Source organism: Ailuropoda melanoleuca, chromosome 1 (assembly GCF_002007445.2).
Source record: "Ailuropoda melanoleuca isolate Jingjing chromosome 1, ASM200744v2, whole genome shotgun sequence".
Classification (NCBI taxonomy): Eukaryota; Metazoa; Chordata; class Mammalia; order Carnivora; family Ursidae; genus Ailuropoda; species Ailuropoda melanoleuca.
Window position 1 is genome coordinate 197,576,675 of NC_048218.1, and position 20,221 is coordinate 197,596,895.

The following is a 20,221-nucleotide window of genomic DNA, read 5'->3' on the forward strand; positions in this document are numbered from 1 at the left end:
TTATGTAGTATTCAATTACATTAATTTTCTTCTTTTTGCCTCCCATTGTTTCTACAGAGGCAGTTGGTGTGACCAGTCAGCGACCGGTGTTTTGTCCTTTTCATAAGAAGGAACAGCTGAAGCTTTACTGTGAAACATGTGATAAACTGACATGCCGGGACTGCCAGTTATTAGAGCATAAAGAGCATAGGTACTGCCATCTTTAATTATATACTTACCTTTTTAATAAGCTTTATGAGGAATAGAGAACTACTGGCACCCCAGCCAAATGGCAGTCAGCAAATAAAGTTTTGTTTGGCCAGCAGTATGTTGGCTTGTTCCAGGATTTTTCCACTTGGTGACTATTAATAGTTGTGGGGGGCATTTCTGGTTCATTGTATGGTGTTTAGCTGCATCTTTAACCTGTATTCGCTAGATTCCAGTAATATCCTCCCAGCTGTGACAACCAAAAATGTCTCCAGATGTTGCCAAATGACCTACAGAACAAAATCACCCTGAGTTGAGAACCACTGGCCTACACACTATTTGAAAATAAATGGTATTTATTGCTAAATTATTGTTTGTAAAATGAGATTCTACATGAAGAAAAAAAAATTTAGATCTCTGGGTTTTTGAGAAAATGGAACCTGGTATGGCTGTGGGCCCCATACACTTGCATGTCAGCATTTGGGTGGAATTCATTTTAGTGTTCTGTAGAATGAGACATGCCTTTCCCAATTCATCATAGTTCCTACCGAAGCTTATTTTTAAATCTGACCTCCCATAGGCATTTGAGTCAGCAACCACTGATTTATTTAAAATAGTAAGATTCTGATTGATACAAATAAAATTGCTTAATGGTCTAGGCTCACAAACTGATGGTTATCAGAGGAGAAATGGGTGGGGGCATGGATTAATTAGGTGATGGGGATTAAGGTGTGCACTTGTTTTCATGAGCACTGGGTGTTGTATGTAAGTGTTGAATCACTAAATTGTACACCTAACATTAATGTTATTTTACTGTAAACTAACTGGAATTTAAATAAAAACTAAAAAAAAAAAAAAAAAATTAGGGTCACAGTAATGGCAGACTAGGCAGTTTAGACCAAACCATACCAGTGACAATAACCAGAAAACCTGGACAAAATACAGAAGTCATTGATAAAAAATTTTAGAGCTTATTAGTAAAGAATTACTAGACCAGGTTGGAGGGGGGGCAGAGAATGATAGGAGCTTTTTTCCCTTTGACGCATTTACCAGGAGATAGGGGAACACTTCTGATAGGCCACAGGGCTGGGAAGGTAGGGACTGCAGTTCAGGGGTTACAGGGGTCAAAGGCTTCTTCTTGCCTTGATTTGGAATCCTGAAAGTCTACACTATTACAGTGAAGAAGAACTAGCTACTAAAAAGTTACTGACTGGGACCGAAGCCTCAGCATCAATTTTTTTCAGTACCCAGAGATGGAGTAAATTGAAATCATACTGCTGGTGCCCCCAGGTGTACCTGGTAGAATCAAATGTAAATCCTTCCAGAAGAGAGAAAACATCATCTTCTCCCTTAGGTTTATTCAGTAATGAATTTTGCAAGATGGTCCAACACATGATTAGAAGTAATTGAGTATTCTAGGAGATTTAAACAATGTGATGAACAAAACCTAGCAGATACAACAAGTGATATAAAAAGACCCTTAGGGCTGCATCTTCCTATACTGAAGATAAGAGACAAAATGGAAAATTTGGGTAAGGACCTGAAAACTATAAAAAAGAATGAGATGGAAAATCCAGAACTGAAAATTACCATAACTGAAATTAACTCATTAGTAGCCATAACAGATTTGACATAGCAGGAAATGAGAATTAATGAACTAGGAGAAAAGTAAGAAAATACCCAGAATGAAGCATGGTAAACAGAAGGATGGAAAGTAGAAGAAGAAGTAATACAAGGAGTAACTAGGGCCCAAGAAGGAGAGAAGAGGGAGGAAATGGGAAGGAAGCAACATTTAAGGACAGAGTATAATGGCTTAGAATGTAGTAATACTGAAGAAAGATGTCTAGCCCATATTTAGGAAGCCCCATAAATCCCCAGCAGGATAAATATTTTTAAAGTACAAAAAGAAAATAATTACAAAACTAAAATTTTATACTCAGTGAATATTTTTTAAAATGAAAATTAATGAAAGACGTTTTCAGAAAATATAAACTAGGATAATATATCCCCAGTAATCCCTCACTAAAGTATACCTCAGGCAAAAGAGAAATGGTTGTTAATGTATCGTGGAATGAAGAGCAATTAAAAAGGTAAGTATGAGTAAATCTAAATAAATGTAGACTTATGAAACAAAAATGTCTTATTGGTGTGTGTCGTGTGTGTTTTGTGTATTACACAACAAACATGTTAGGAGGATATGGAGTTCATGTTCTAAGACTGAAGAGGGTAAAAAAGTACAAATTAATATTAGATGGTAAGTCCAGATCTGTATTTTGTAATGTCTAGAGTAATCACTAAAAGAATAGTGAAAGTGTCTATGATTATCAGAGATAATAGAGTGGCGAAGTGGAATAATTAATCAGTCTAAACATAGGCCAAAAAAGACAAAGAACAGATGGGATTTAATAAGGACTTGGTAAATCTATAAGTATATTTGTAATTATAATAAGTGTAAATGGATAAAATGTTCCAAATTAAAAGATTTCATCCTGGATAAGAAAGAGAGTAGAAAATCTACTATTTGCTTTTTATAAGAAGAACCACTAAAACCTAAGTATATGGAAAGAATAATGGGGGAAAAATGCACTACACAACATTAACCAAAGGCAAGGTGTTATATTGAAGTGCCTGATTTGAGATAGAGGGACACTTTATACAATAGAAGGCTCTCTTCATTTAAAAGATATACCGGTTTTATACACACACACACACACACACCGCGCCCATAGGCTTAAAATGTATAACAAAAAATGACAGAACTTTGAATAGACAAATCCATAAAATTTCCATGGGAAATTTTAACATACTCTTTTCAATAATTGACAAAATAAGCAAATAAAAAGTCAGGATATTTCAGTAAGATTCAAATAACCTAATTAGCAAAGACTGTGTGGATATTAAGGAACACTGCACCTAATAATACACATTCTTTTCAAACATCAAAAGAAAAAATTTAATTGACCACATGTCAGGGCAGTCTTAAATTTCAGAGGGTTAAAATCATATAGTCTTGCATAAACTCAATGCAATTAAATCTAGAAGATAATAATAGATGAGAAAATTCTCCAAAAATTTGAAAATGAGGAAATAAAATTTGTATGAAAGCTAAATGCAGCAATGCATGATCCCATACTGCAGCCTGGACTAGAAGGGGAAAAGTGATTTAAAGGACATGGACTGAAACAAATGATGTAACTAGAATATGATGTGTAGAGTAGGTGAGAGTATTATCTCAGTGTCCATTTTCTTACATTTAATTATACTGTGGTTGCATAACAATACCCGGTGTTTAGGAAATGCATACTGATTATTAAGGTGTTGAGTTATGATGAGTCAATATTTGAAAAACTAAGCTGTATAAAGGTATAGATCTCTGTACCATTGCAGATTTACTTGGAAATTATTTCAAAATAAGCAGTGAGAAATAAATGTAAATAAAGCATCAAAGAAGAAATCCCAGTGGATATTAGAAAATATTTTTATCTGAATGATAGTGGAAATAATGTCCTAAATATATTGTTAAGGCCGTGGATGAGAGGAAAATACATATCATGAAATGTATACTGTATAGTAGAAAGTAAGGATAAAAAGTAAATGCACTAAACATTTATCTCAAATTAGAAAAATGAGTATATTAAACCTAAAGTAAGTGGGGAAAAGGACATAATAAGAATAAGTGCAGACATTAATGAAGTAAAGTCAAAAATCAAATCATTCAAAGACTAGTAAATTGACAAATTCCTTTATGAGTGACTGAGAGCAGGCCCACCCAGCTGATACCAGGAGCAAAAATGGGGCATCAACACATCTGTAAAGGCATTTAAAATTATGAAAAGGATATCTATTAATAGATTTGAAAATTTTTACTTGAAAGAGGATAATTCTTAGAAAATAAAACTTACCAAACTAGCATAAGATAAGCTAGAAAATCAGAATAGGCCTTTAGTGTAAATCCATAATTTGTAACTTTCTCACAAAGAAAACTATAGACCCAGTGACTTAATTGATGCATCAACAACATAGGTGTGGTAAAAATAACACCCTGAAATACATACAACCTTGTCCAGAGAATGATGAAAGAATGAATTCTCTCCAACTTGTTTTATGGGGAATGAAAATAGAAAATGACAGACTAGTCTCACCCATGAAATGAATGTGAAAATTCTAAGACATAAAAGTAGGAAACCAAATCCAGTAGTATTGTGATTTTTGGACAATATAATTGCAACCAAGTTGGCTTTGTTTTAGGTAGTCAGAGTTCATTTAACATTTGAAAATCATTAATGTAATTCATATTAAAAGAATGAAGGGAAAACACATGATTTCAATAGAGACAGAAAAAAAATTTGTTTAAAAAAAAAATGCACCTATGATAGGAGATCTTAGCAAACGAGGAATAAAGGAAATTTCCTAAACCTAATTAAGATTTTCTATAAAAAGAACTAGAAAACACTGTAACTGGAATATTAAAAGTTTTTAGATTGAGTTTAGGAACGAGATAACAATGACCATTTTGATCATTTCATTTAATGTTACACTGTACCAGGATCCCAAAGAGTGCATTATGTACTAAGGAAATCCAACAGAATTATTAACTGTGTTCCCCTTTTTTTCTAATGATGGCAACCCTATTTATAATACTTACTGATTTAAGTGTGCTTGCACTTTAAATCATATTATGTAAAATACTGTATTTTTTGCATTTTATGAAAAATTAATAAAACTGGTTATCTTCTACATTACTCTTTCCCTGGAGTTATCTACATAGTTCATCAGAGGTTATCATGTTGACTCCCAAGTTGAATTTTTTAAAGTGCTGCGTTTTATGTTGCTTGAAGCTTTATTGCATACAAGGCATAATATCAAGAGTTTTTCTTACTCCTCCCATTTTTCCCAAAGGCATATATTTGTGACCTCTGTGGCACAACTACCTAATGTTTAAAAGTGATCTTTAAAATGTATGTTTACAGCATCAAACTCTCATAATTATGAAATTGCGAAATAGTAAATAAATCTACTTAAATATCTGTGATTACTTTTTGCCAGGTCAGCCAAGTGAGCTAAGACTAAAACTATGAATGATAGATGTGTATCTTCCCCAATTTTCCAAAATAATTTAGAGTATCCATGAATAATATCTGTAAAGACTCCCTCGAGGGATAATTTTGAGAGCATGAAAAACCTGCCTTCTAGGGATATATTAGAGTTTTTTTTAAGGAATATTATTATTTATGTCTTTTATAATCTTGTTATCTTAAATAGTTTCTATGTGGGGGCTTTTCCTCATTTTAGATATATTAGCTTGAAATAATTGGCTTGTTCACTTGTCTTTCCAGATACCAATTTATAGAAGAAGCTTTTCAGAATCAGAAAGTGATCATAGATACACTAATCACCAAACTGATGGAAAAAACAAAATACATAAAATTCACAGGAAATCAGATCCAAAACAGGTAAATTTACATTTGTGGTGTTATAAAAAATCATCTTTATATAACATATTAAGTATATTCACTCTTAGAACAGACCTTTTACTTAGCTCATGGTGAAATAGGTCCAAGTAAGCTGTAGATGGCTCTAATAACACATAGTTCATAAGACTTCTCCAGAAGCTTTGGGTTTCTGGAAACTGGGCTGGAAAGCATGCTTTTCAGCCATGAAATTTCAGAACTGTTATGGTAATAAACTACATTGAGTAATGGCTCATTTATCTGACAGGTATTGATAATTTATAATTATCTGGTGTTTCAAATTTTGAAGAAATGTCAGGATTTAAAAGAAAAACTATTTTTGCCTGTATTGTAAAATACTTTAATACTTGGTTATATATATATAATTGCTTTTTTAAATGTTTACAGATTTTGAGATGCCTTCTCTGGGCTGTCATCTTTTAACTGCAATAAAGTGGAGATCTTAGGATACCACGAGACAGGGATCATTAAACAGTTTCACACTCCTTTTATTCCTTATCAGATATAATACTTACATATGTTTCTACATATTACTTGTTACACTTTTTGTTTTCCATAGGAGTCCTCTTAACTGTCCAAAGGCTCGTATCTCGTAATTCAGTAATTAGAGGAGTAAACCATTAACCTCCACATGAAAGAGGGAGTTTGTCTAGCCTTCACACTTTTTTTATCCCATTTGGAACCCACACTGACATTTACAACCTTTAAAACACTTATGAAATCCCCAAAATCCCATATCTCCCTTCTTTTGTTGTTTTGCATACAAAAGAAACCTGTCACTACCTAAATAAATCAAGACATGCTTTTTAGAAAGGGCCTGAATAAGAGAGTCCTCACGGGGGATTTGAATGTTACTCATAGAGAAAAAGTCTTTTGTGGTTCATCTTCCTTAAGACCAATCATCATAATCTGTTATACTTGTCATTTTGGAGCATGGCTACAGTGAGAATTTTTTCCAAGGAATTCCCTGGTTTAACTGAATTCTTTTAAAGATATTCTTATACATAATTTATCCTCTTCTTGATGCTTCGGTATTATTATTATACCCATTTTTATTCACTGTGATAATAACAGTTCTATTGTGTGTCTTTTGTTTTTATTATTCTTCCTTATCAGCTCTCATTTCATTTTACCTTTCTCTTTCACATAATAACTGTATTAACCAAATATTGTTTCACTTACCATATTCTAATCACAATACTATTTTTGCCAAAAAGAGTAAGTGATGGGTTTAAAAGTTTATTATCTGAGTAGTTGAACATTTGTAAAGGATATTTATGGAATGATGAACAAAGGTAGTTCTAGGCGTTTACCATCTAAGTGGCAAATGGTAGCAACTATAAAATAAATTTGTGTAAAAGATCCACCCTTGACAAAATCTATTCTTGACTTTTATCTTATTCTCTCATGTATATTGTGTGAGTTATAAGCCAAAGTTCACTTTTTTTAACATACGGATGTCCATTTGTTCCTACACCCTTTGTTTAAAAGACTGTATTGTTGCTATTCAATTGCCTTGGTTCCTTTGTAGAAAATCAGTTGAAAACATATGTATAATAAGGTTACTTCTGAACTCTGTTCTGTTCCCTTGTGTTTTGTTTTTGTTTTGTTTTTGGTTTTTTTTTTTGCCAGTACCCCCACTTCCTTTATCACTGTGGCTTTTTATAGTAAGTCTTCAAATCAGGTAGCGTGAATTCTCCAAATTTATTTTTTTTACCTTTCTGTTAGTGATTTATGCTGTTTTTTCAAAGTCATACATTATTGAATGGGAAGATTTTGGTTTTTGAATTGTGGTAAGACTTAAAGAATCCCTGGATTAGGTGCTAATTGCTCATAATCTGTATAGACTACCTGATTATAAAAGGATTACATTTACTGGGCTGGCTTACTTTGGTATTAATTCATTTTTATGCATGTGCAAACAGCATTGCTTGTCCGTTTTTCATCATGTTCAACTATCATGAGGATTTAAATTAGTTTTGGAGGGTTTATTTTGTTTTGTTTCAAGGGGTTGTTTGTTTCCCAGGTCTGTCTGAGTTGATCTTATAGCCAATATTGGTGGCAGTTAACCACCTTAAAGAATTTGCAACAGAGAATAAAATCTATGCCCTGTTGGTTTTAAGTTTCAGTGGGCAACTATTGGAGAAGCAGACTGGGGAAATGAAACTTTTAATTTATCTCAAAATGTTTAGTGGGTGTCCCATTATCCTCTTCTGCTTCTGTAAGATAGTCTGGTGTGATGCTATGTATTTTCTTTCTGTCTGTCTCAATCTCCATGAAAAACAGCATTCCATTTTCTTAGAGGAGAAACTATACATGGTAGGTAATGAAACATAAAGTAGTATTTAGCTGCTTATTTAAAGACAAATGTGTTATTAAAAGTAGCAAACTACTATTGTTCTCTTTGCCTCTGTGCAAATACAATGAATGCTGTAGCAGTTCAGATGACTAAGGGTGACACGTTTAGACTTTCCTACTTCCTAGTTACAGTGGATACAATCGAACACTTTCAGAGTCATGGTTTTCTTGTTTATAAATCTTTTTTTTTTTTTTTTTGGTCCACCCTTTTAGGCCAAGTATTGATTTTCTTGGATGATTTTCATCATGATCTTTCCAAACTATATTTTCTTAAAATGTGTTCATTCTCTTACAATTTTATACATTTTGATTTTAAGATTGAATTAAGTGACTCTGTCTTTCAGAAGAATTACATTTCTGCTATGTCATATTCAAGAAAGTCAATTTAAACCGAAAGACCCTTAGAAACAGCTGAGCTTTTAAGAATTGAAAACATTTTGGCCTAAGTTAGACATTAAAAAAATCAGTTTTAAATATTATAAAACAATCTTCTGCCTTAGATTTTAGATTTTTTCCCCCTTTTATTTAATTTTCAGGATAATTGAAGTAAATCAAAATCAAAAGCAGGTGGAACAGGATATTAAAGTTGCTATATTTACATTGATGGTAGAAATAAATAAAAAAGGAAAAGCTCTACTGCATCAGCTTGAGGTAAGTTACTATTAATGGGACAGTATGTTGTAACAATTTAATATAGTATTTTCTCATGTATTTTTGAATTTGGAATCCTAGCCTTTTTCATATAATTGTTCCCGTTTATGACTCAGTACTACTTCTCTGTTGCCAGGTTTTCTTTTGCCAGGTTTTACACTGTACCTGACGGTTTATGGCTTAGTGTGTGCTTGTTAGCACAAAGCACAGTGCCATGCTTGAAGAAGGAGCTCTGTAAATGTTGAAGAGATCAATCATTTTAGATTCTTTGAAGTGACAACTTCGGGTCCCCAAAGTGGTGCAATTGAGCAAACATTTTTAGAACGGTAACAAAGCTGTATATCATTTTCAAACATACACATTTAACCTTGTGAGAAATTAGGTAAAAGGATGTGTCTCCTGCTTTCAACATTTTATAGTTTTAACTGTGAAAGCAGTATGTAGCGAGGGATGCTCAAGACACTTAGGATAATTGTTTCTTACCACGCTAAGAAAAGATATTATGGTCTTCATGGGCTTTATTACACTCATGAAGGTCGGGATCCAAAGTCAGTGTTTGACTCCAAGTAATAGGAAGTTACAACTTCTTCATGGAACATTAATATAGTATTAATTGCATGGTATTTTAGTATTCTTTTAGTATATTGGTGCAGAAAGAATTCACAGTAAAGCAGCAATTTACAATGAGAAGAGAATAAGAATTCTGATGTTTAAAGATGAAAAAAAAAACACTCCTAGAAATAATTTAGTTCAAACTCTTTTTTTTGTAGTTGACAAAATTATAAGGTCTTTGTCAGAGAGTCCTATCCCTCCTGGGAAAGCATGGTCATTCCCATGGTTTATCAGACATACAGGAAACAAAGACTAAAATAATTCTCTGTTCTTTGGAAACAGATAGTTACTTAGCAAAGAAGTGTTCTGTCCAGGCAACCTCATTTACGGGAACTATTTTTTCAAGGTCTGTGATTCTTTTTTTTTTTTTTTTTTCAATAGAAGCATTTAAACAATTTAAAAAGTTTTCCAAGCTCTGCTTAAAATCAGACATCACTTAGATTTGCTTTCTCAGAGATTAGCAGTGCATGCATTGCTGTGGCTCTTTCCAGACTTCTCTGTAAATCAGAATCTCTTGAAGATAAATCTCTAGGAAGCTCTAGGAATGAACCTGGTCATCGGTATTATTTGTAATCACCTTTATTGACTTACAGTTTTTATGGCACCTTTTAAATATGCCTCTAGTCCTCATATCCATTCTCGTGGTTCACAAAATCCTCCTAAAACAAATGTAGCCTCTTTTATCTAAGAATCCAGAAATCGGCCCAAATAGTTGTTACCATAGAAGACCCTAGTAACTAGGGCTTCTTGTTATCAATATGCAACCTCTCACAAAGTCAACACAACTTATATTCTTTCTATTATGTCTCCAAAGAAACATTTAGGCTATTTCTGACCTCTGTAAAAAGTAAGTAATCTCTAAACTGAAATTAGACCTGACAAAGCCATTGACCCATCATTGCAGTTTTTCCCTTAATTCACTTCAGCACCTGTGTATTTTCCAAATTTGAAACTGACTAGAGACAGGATCTAGGTTCCTTTTTTTAGAATGAGAATGTAAATCCATATTGGAGTGTAGCAATTTTACTTTTAAACTTCAGGATCAGTAGAAAACTCTATTGTCTTCCCCTTTCCTTGCAGACAAAGACTTTTGGATAGAGAACTTTAAAATAACCCAAGTTCAGCGTGCTCTCTCTCTCTCTCTCTCTTTTTTTTTTTAAGATTTACTTCTTTATTTTAGAGAGAACATACATGCGCAAACAGGGGGGAGGGGCAATGGGAGAGGGAAAATCCCAGGCAGACTCCCCGATGAGCACAGAGTCTGATGTGGGGCTCTATGCTAGGACCCTGAGATCATGACCTGAGCTGAAACCAAGAGTTGGACGCTTAACAGACTGAGCCACCCACCCAGGCACCCCCAGTGCTCTCTACTTTTGATTAATCTGTGTTCTCTCTTGTGTTCTTTGCTTAGAGATATTCTGTATTCTGCTTTTATGTAGTTTTTCTGAAAATGCATTGGCACCTCTACTCATTTTATCAATTGGCTGCCAAGGTAATTCTCAATAGACAAAAATCCTATCCTTTTCTAACCACATACAAAGTATGAGTGTTGTCTACCATATGGCATGACTGGGCACAAAGTGGTTGCAGCCAAGACTAGAATGCCTTGAAAAGTGAAATCCTGCGATTGCACAAATCGTGTGATCTGGTAATTTTATTAAATTGCTGGATAATATATCTATTTTATTTGTGAGTATTGAATTTAACAGGCATTTACTGTATCATAATCAATCTATGGCTTTTGCCCCTTTTTGGATATTGGAACTTGCATGAACAGAGACCTAAATTCCAGAATATGTCAGACTAGACCAAGGGCCTGGGGTGGGGGTGTGCAGAGACAGTGATGGCAGTGGCAATGATGGTGGCAGCAGCAGAACCTCTGCAGTGTTTGGGGAATAGTGTTTTGTGACAGTGAGAGTGATCCTTTATACTAAGGGAGGAAAACAGCATATTTTAAGTTTCTGTCATTTGGGTTCTCACAGGTGGCAGTTATTCTAATTTGGTAATCTGAAAATGACCATTAAAATGTGTTATATACAGGACAAATTTTGAAATTTTCTTCTTTTCAGAGTCTTGCAAAGGACCATCGCATGAAACTTATGCAACAACAACAGGAAGTGGCTGGACTTTCTAAACAATTGGAACATGTCATGCATTTTTCTAAATGGGCAGTTTCCAGTGGCAGCAGTACAGCATTACTTTATAGCAAGCGACTGGTAAGATACACTGAGCAATGCACTTAACATACCATCAAAACACAGAGAAACAGTGCAGTCTCTTTGTTCTTCATTGCCCTTTACCTATTTCTAATTTTTTTTTTTTTACCTATTTGTAGTTTTAATTGATCAAAATATTTTGGTTTTAAAAAATATATTTAACTGCCATGGTTTAGGTATAACTTCAGTTTTACTCTACCATTGTCTTTCCTGTTTTGTTCTTTTCCAGGTTTTCTCTCAGTGGCTATTGAACTTAATACTAAAAATAATGATAATAGTAAATATTTCCTGATCATCTATAGTGTGCCAGACACTAATTCTAAGCATTTTCCATGTAATATTTCTCTTAAACTTATGCATAATTTGGGGGGGGTGTTGTTTGTTTGTTTGTTTGAAGTTTTTATTTAAATTCTAGTTAGTTAACATATAGTGTAATATTGGTTTCAGGAGTAGAATTCAGTGATTCATCACTTACATGTAATACCCAGTGCTCGTCAGAACAAGTGCCCTCCTTAATCTGCAGCACCCATTTAGCTTATCCCCTGCCCACATCCCCCCCCCAATCCACCCTCAATTTGTTCTCTATAATTACGAGTCTCTTAAGGTTTGCCTCCCTCTCTTTTTTCACCCCTTTCCCCTGTGTTCATCTTTTTTGTTTCTTAAATTCCACATATGAGTGAAATCATATGGTATTTCTTTCTCTGACTGATCTCACTTAGCATAATGTTCTCTAGCTCCACCCATGTCATTGCAAATGGCAAGATTTCATTCTTTTTGATGTCTGGGTAATAGTCCATTGTGTATATATACACATCTTTATCCATTCATCAGTCAGTGGACATTTGGACTCTTTCCATCATTTGGCTATTGTTGATAATGCTGCTGTAAACATCGGGGTGCATGTGCCCCTTTGAATCAGAATTTTTGTATCCTTTGCACTACTTAGTAGTGCAATTGCTGGGTCATTTTTTTATAGCTAGGTCTACCTAGGAGCACTTGGGTGGCACATTCAGTTAAGCTTCTGACTCTTGGTTTCAACTTAGGTCATGGTCTCAGGGTCGCAAGATCGAGCCTCACATCAGGCTCCACACTCAGCTCATAGTCTGCTTAAGACTCTTCCTCTGCCTCTCCTCTCCCAACCCCCCCCCTCGTGCGCCCTCATATGCGTCTGCGCGCTCTTTCTTTCTCTCTCTCAAATAAATCTTTTTAAAAAAAAGCTAGGTATACCTACCCACCCTTATTGTATAGATGATGAAACCAAGGCACAAAGTCACATGCCTAAGGTTACACAATTAAGAGGTATAACCAGGGGCGCCTGGGTGGCTCAGTCGTTAAGCGTCTGCCTTCGGCTCAGGGCGTGATCCCGGTGTTCTGGGATCGAGCCCCACATCAGGCTCCTACGCTGGGAGCCTGCTTCTTCCTCTCCCACTCCCCCTGCTTGTGTTCCCTCTCTTGCTGGGTGTCTCTCTCTGTGTCAAATAAATAAATAAAATTTTAAAAGAGGTATAACCAGAATTCTATCTTGGACACCTGAGCTTAGAGGCTGTGTTTCTCTTGTCCACAGTACATTGTTTACTCTGTCATTCATATATGGTACTGTATATTTCAACCCTATTTGCTACAGAAGAGTGGCTGTGTTATTTGATGAACAATTTTGATAGTAATCTATAACCTTGCTACTGAAGATATTTAGTCACTGCATACTACTAATGACCTGAGGATTCTAGTTTAATAGTTGTGGAGTGGAGCCAGATTCTGTATTTCTCACAAGCTCCTGGGAGGTGCTAATGCCACTAGTCTGTCAACCATGCCTTTAGTAGCAAGGATCTTGAAGATACTTAGCCACTGGAAGTCAAAAACAGTTTGACTTACCTTCATTTTATTAAGGATTCCACAGAGAATTATCCTTCGAAATCAAATTAGGACACATCCAAATCAGCTTTCTGTTCACCTGTTCCATTTCTGGAATCAAGTGGCAGAATTTTTCTGTGACCAATTCGAAATAAGGAAATGTACTTCTGGATAAACTTCTATAAACTAGGTTCAAATATTGAGTTCAAGACTTATCAAAAACTGATTTGTAACTATTTCTACAACTATTGCTAGTCATGCATTGTATTCACTCTTAGAATTTTTTTCTTTCATGATATTCAATAATGTACTCTTTCTTGAGTCTTTTTTCCTTTTTTAAAGTGCTATATTGACGTAATGCAAAACAGCTTATATATACTACATATCTTCTCTGTTTTCCTGAATATTTTTCTGAAAGTGAAACAGAAATAAAGAAAATGAGAGAATTGTCTTTTTTCAATTATGAATGAAAAATTAGGAATATTGAATATTGTTTTTACATATATGTAAGACGACATTCATACAATCAGATACTTAATCTCTTCTGTTTAAAAATTTCTCTAATTCTATGATTTTGTTTACTATGACTATAACAAGAGGAAACAATAAAAATAGAAGATGGAATTACTTAATCTGCACAATGATTTCTTGACATAGGAGAGAGGGAGGTTGTTTTATTTTATATATAGGAGAAAATTGGTTCAGCAAATTATAAGGAATCAATTATATGGAACCAATACCTAATTGACTAAATCATTTTTTCCAAATTTTTAAAAGCCTATGGAATCCAAGTGGGTCTTAAGGCATTATCAGTAGCCAATGTAGTTAATAAAATAATTTGCCTGTAATGAATGCATACAGAGCTGAGGCTCATGATTATTTATAAACACTTATAAGGGTTTCCAACCTCAAAATTTGAAAATTGCTATATTCTACAGCTCTGTTCTTCATAGTTCTTATGCTTGGTACGTATAGCCTTGTTTACTCAGGTTATCCTTTAAATGATGGTTTTTATGTGCTTAAAAAAATAAGAAGAAATGCCTTGCAGGTCTGAAATTTCAAGCCTGCAGTTCTCAGTTCATCTTTTTGCTATAGGAATTATGGTCAATGAAAAACAAAACCCAGGGCAACAGTGGAATCTTTTCAGAAGTCCAGTTTTAAATATATTTTGAAAGATTTTCACAGGATTCTTCTGTCAACCTGTTAACACTGAATTTATCCTTACATAATTTAGAAGGAAGCAAGAAATAATTCGATGGTAAGAGAGCTCTTATATCTTGACAGCAAAAGACATCAGGAAAAAAAAATGTCACTTAATAAGTAGAGTTTGCCCGAGTTTGATACTACTTTTAGACCTTGGCACAACTTAATTAGCAGGTAGATACTAGCTATCTGAGTTGTAAATAAATTGTGTCTTTTAGCTTCTCAACAGCAAAATAAGAGATTGATAGCTTAGTACCTGAAAAAGAGAAAGGTATGTCCCCAGGGATTTACCTCATAGTTCCCTTTATTTAGAGCTGATTTTCTTTTAAGAAAGTGCTCACATTTCTGATTTTAACCATTTTTCTACATAAATGATAAAGAAGGGAAAAGTTATGTCCTAATGTAAATCAATAAATGTAGAAAGAATAAGTAGATATGAAGAAGCACATTTGGTCACTCTTGTAGTTAAGGAGTCATCAAAGTATACTAATCTAGTGAGTAGAGAATTGATGGAATAGGATTTCAGTGTAATCCTAAAAAACCTCTTTCAAAATACTAATCAGTTACAAGGGGAAACCCAGTGAATTTAAGGTGGAGAAACTGGGCACGAAAATGCCGGGTGATGAGGATTTGTATCAGCAGTTGTGGGACAGATTGACTTCCTGAGCTTCCTGATCTGATGCACTAAGAAATGCACATTATGATTTGTGTGGGATTCCTGACAAGAATGCTTTACTAAGTCTGATCAGGAAGAACTACACTCAGACTTGAGTTGAAGGTCATCTTGCAGAATATAAGACCCGAACTCTTCAAAGCCATCAAGGACATAGATGACAGGGAAAGACCAAGGAACTGCAGAGACATGGCAACTAAATACAATCTGTATTCCTTGATAGCATTCTGGGAAGTGTCCCTGTGGGGAGAGTTGCCATTTGAATGAGGTCTTTGGATTGGAATGTAATGTTGTGACAAACCTGCTTTTGGAATTTGGAACTTGCTGCTCATGTTAGAGGGTCTTTGTTTTAAGATACACTCACTGGAGTGTTTGAGGTAGACAGAACCTCCTGTCTGCAACTCTCTGTCAAAAGGTTTAGAAAAAGACAAGTAGGGGCGCCTGGGTGGCACAGCAGTTAAGCGTCTGCCTTCGGCTCAGGGCGTGATCCTGGCGTTATGGGATCGAGCCCCACATCAGGCTCTTCCGCTATGAGCCTGCTTCTTCCTCTCCCACTCCCCTGCTGTGTTCCCTCTCTCACTGGCTGTCTCTATCTCTGTCGAATGAATAAATAAAATCTTTAAAAAAAAAAAAAGAAAAAGAAAAAGACAAGTAATAATAGTGGTACTTTTGCAGAAGCAGTTGGGCAGGTGCTGGAACAAATGTGCTAATACATTAACAGTTGGGAAATCTGGGTGAAGATTTCAGTTTTCTACAATTTTAAAATTATTTCAAAATGATTAAATTTTGGGAAATGATAAAACATGAGTGTATTTATGAAGGAAAATTCTTGGAATAATTATTTTGGTTAGCAATTTTACAGTGAAAACTGTTAGAGGATGTAAAAAATTAAAGGGAGAAAAACTTAGGGAGGAGAACATTGTGTTGAACACTGTTTGCTACACAGTGTGCCATGTATTCCACATAGTTGCAAAATAAGTTAATGATTTGTTTGTTTGTTTGTTTTAAAGATTTTATTTATTTATTCGACAGAGATAGAGACAGCCAGCGAGAGAGGGAACACAAGCAGGGGGGGTGGGAGAGAAAGAAGCAGGCTCACAGCAGAGGAGCCTGATGTGGGGCTCGATCCCATAACGCTGGGATCACGCCCTGAGCCGAAGGCAGATGCTTAACCACTGTGCCACCCAGGCGCCCCAAGTTCATGGTTTTTTATTCAGAATTTATTATAGCTGCTGGAAATAATTTAGCAACTGATGCAAATTTATTTATTCAACACTTACTTATTGAATACCTGCTATATATTAGGCAGCATTCTAAGCACTGGGAGAACAGAAAACAAAATAAAATCTTTGCCCTCAAGCAGTTGCATTTTAGTGGAGAGAGACAGTACTGAAATAAGTAAAATATGTATACTGTGACATGGTATTAAGTGCTCTAGAGAAAAGTTAAGGAAAGGAACATCGGGAACATTGGGGTAGGGATTGTAGTGATATTTGAGCAAATACTGAAGGAAGTGAGGAAGCAAGCCCTGTGGGAAGTAGATACTCAAGGGAAGTAAATTCTCGCAGAGCAAGTGCAAAGATAGAGGTGGAAGTTTTTGTGATATGGATACAAGGAGGCCTGAGGGGCCGGAACAGAGTGAAGGAGCGGAAAGGAGAAAGTAGTACGAGTAAGATCAGAGAAATAATGCAAAGTCAGAGCGTTGTAGTTCATTATGAGGACTGTGTTTTTATTCTGAGTAAGATGGGGAACCATTGGAGAGGGGGACTTGAGGAGAAAGAGGATACTATACAAGTTATATTCTAATCACTGTGGCTGTTGCAAATAGAGTACAGGTAGTTGAGGGCAAGGGAGAAATAAGGGAGACCAGTTAGAATCTTACTGCAGTAAGGTGGCTTTTCCAAGGTGGTAGCAGGAGAATTAGTAGAGTTGATGGGAAAACTGGTAGGTTATCCATAAGGATAGAGCCAGTAGGATTTACTGACAGGTTGAATGTAGGGCTTGAGAAAAAGAAAAGAACCAGAAACTAAGCAGTAGGAAAAGTAGTGCTGCCAATAATGGAGATGGGGAAGATTATAAGACAAGCAGACCTGAGGAGAAAGATCAGAAGTTCCCTTTCAGACATATTAAATTTGAGGTGCCTGTCAGACAACCAGGTGGAGATGTTGACTGAGCAGTTGGAAGTGCAAGTTCAACAGAGAGATCCAGACTTGAGATACAAATTAAGGAGTCATTTAAACTGTGAGACTCTATGAGATCACTAAAACTATGTGGGTATAGGAGAAAAGAGGGCAGTTGCAAGACTGAAAGAACTAACACTGGAGGCCGTGATGGCACATTGGAACCCAAACCTATTCTCAGTGGCCCCAAAGAGTAGCAACTGGTAAAATAAAAGAAAAACCTTGAGGAGAGTATAGTATGCTGAAAGGCAAGTGAAGGAAATGGTTTCAGAAAGGAATGGGAGGAGGGAAACGGGGGGGAGTAAAAATAGATGAGTTTTTTAAAGAGTTTGCTGTAAAAAAAAAAGAGCAGAAATGGGGCAATGGATGGTAGGAGAAAAGGAGTCAAGAGTTTTGTTTTTAGCTGGGAAAAGTTAAAACATGTTTATATGTTAACAAGAGTGATCCAGTAAAATGGAAGCTTACGTGGTACAGGAGAAGGAAGAAAATTGCTGAGCAGTGTCTGTGAGTAGGCAGGAAGGGTTGGCTACTGTTGCACAAATGGGAGGACTGGCTTTAGAAGCATGGCCATTTAGGGGCACCTGGGTGGCTGAGTTGATTAAGCTTAGGAGTCTTGATTTCAGCTCAGGTCATGATCTCAGGGTCCTGGGATCAAGCCCCATGTCAGGCTCCATGCTCCGTGGGGGAGTTTGCTTGAGATTCTCTACACACCCCCATCCCCCCACTCCAGCTCCGAGTGTGCACTCTCTCTCATTCACTCTCTCAAATAAATAAAATCTTAAAAAAAAAAGAAAAAGGAAACATGGCCATTTAATCCATTATAATAGGTGGGAACACTAATACAAGTGGTGAGAATTTGTAGATGATCTCTGATTGTTCCTGCCTTCTCAGTAAAATCATAAGCAAAATCATCAGCTGAGATTGAGAATGGGAGAGGAAGGAGGTGCTAGAGATGTGAGAGGAAAATTTGAATAGTCATCTAGGAGAGTAGGGAAGTAAAGTACCACAAAAATGTCATGATAGCCAGTCAACCTCAGGGGCCAACCTGAAGTAAACTGTGATGTGTTTATTAGTCCAGTTATATCTGGGCAAAAGTTGGGTTTAACCAGGGTGGTTTTGTTTTGTTTGGGGAAAGGTTGAGAGGGAAGGGAATATATCTGATGGGTTATGTGAGAGAAAGAGATATTGAGGGTATCTGCAAGGTGGTAATGGTGATTGACCCTGGGATTTCAGCTGGGTAAGGTTAATGGTGAGGCGAGATCAAAGGATAGGGAAAAATTATAAGAGCAAACACAGGACCCTTAAGGTTTATAAGATTATTGGTACCTGGGCACTAGAGGAAGCTGGAAAGAAGGATCAGCTGGTTGTATATTAAAATCATCAAGAATTATGACAAGAGTAATGCTAGAGATGGTGATAATGAGCCAGGAACTAAATTATTCAAGGACTGAGGGAGAATGACCAGGTATTCACTGAGGACTGCAGTGCGGAAGGAGGTGGGTGAGTGTGGTGTCATGACATGAGATTCAAAACATAGGCGCAAGGAGAACCATCCCTAGCAGGCCTGGTTTGGGGCTGAGATTAATTTGTACTTTCCATAACTCATTAACCCCCTAATCTAAATGTTGAATTCTTTAAAAGAGTAAGTAAAATACATAAAAGAGCAAAATGTGTTAAAATTTATTTTATAAATATTTAGTTGGTGCTTCTCTGATGTTTTCGTAATTCAAAAAACTGACTTTAACCTATCACTTTAAGATACTTCTCAGTTTTATATTCATTAGTATAACTAATTGAATTATATCTCAAACTTTTCGCATGTTAAAAAAAAACTTATCCACATGTATAACTTAGATATGGTTAGTTATTTTGTGTTAGCATACATACCAGAGACCGTTTTTTGTGTATTTACTGGGAACGTAATAAATTATTTGCCTGATTAAAGACATCAATGTTTAGTTGTCTCTCCTTTCTTCTAGATTACATACCGGTTACGGCACCTTCTTCGAGCAAGGTGTGATGCTTCCCCAGTGACCAACAATACCATCCAGTTTCACTGTGATCCTAGTTTCTGGGCTCAAAATATTATCAATTTAGGTAGGCCCATGTGTCGTTTTTCTCAAAGTGCCGTTTGTTTCTGGAACTCTTAATGATTATGCTATGTTATTGAAAATGTCTTCCTTCCACCCCCAAAATGTTTTTATTACCTTGTTTTGAAGATATGGAATTTTTGCAAGTATTTTATTAATGTTACGTGTATGTGTGACATGTGTATGAATACAAATACTCATATAAGTAAATGGATGATATGAACATCCTTTTTATTGACTCAGGGTATCTAGACTTTGGAATTTAGAAGTTCTTTTTTCCATAGAATCTTGTTTGTATTGTTAACTATAGGTTTATCAGAATGGGGTAATAAAACTTTTGACTCGTAACTGCCATCAATACAGGAGTTTTGGTATTTGGAATATTTTCTGATAAAATAGTATTTCTTTTATTGGCTTACTTTTTTTATACTCAGTCATGAAGCGCCTAAGAGTTTATTTGCTTGATCTTGCTAGGGAAGACTTTTCATTTTTTTATTCTGCCTTTTATGTAATAACTATATATTTTTAAACTTCCTAATTAGAGTGTAACATGCACGCAGAAAAGTGCCCCAGTTTTAAGTATTGGAGCCCACTGAATTATCACAAAGGGAGACTATTATTTTGGTAAGATTAGGAGCTCAAATACCTTTGCAGGCAGTTGAGGAAGTTACTACTTTATTTTTTTTTTTTTTTTAAAGATTTTTTCTTTTTTTTTTTTTTTTTTTTTTTT

The 20,221-nt window shown here is 35.5% G+C and overlaps 1 protein-coding gene across 2 annotated transcripts in view; it reads left to right on the forward strand.

Moving 5' to 3' along the window:
* Positions 1-20,221, forward strand: part of TRIM24 (tripartite motif containing 24) — a 94,038-nt gene that overhangs the window by 49,505 nt on the left and 24,312 nt on the right. For both annotated transcript variants that reach the window (XM_034672871.1, XM_034672868.1), the window contains exons 4-8: positions 58-190; positions 5,523-5,639; positions 8,552-8,666; positions 11,348-11,494; positions 19,381-19,498. In XM_034672871.1, the coding sequence (XP_034528762.1) occupies positions 58-190; positions 5,523-5,639; positions 8,552-8,666; positions 11,348-11,494; positions 19,381-19,498 (630 nt within the window). The remainder of the gene's footprint in view (positions 1-57; positions 191-5,522; positions 5,640-8,551; positions 8,667-11,347; positions 11,495-19,380; positions 19,499-20,221) is intronic.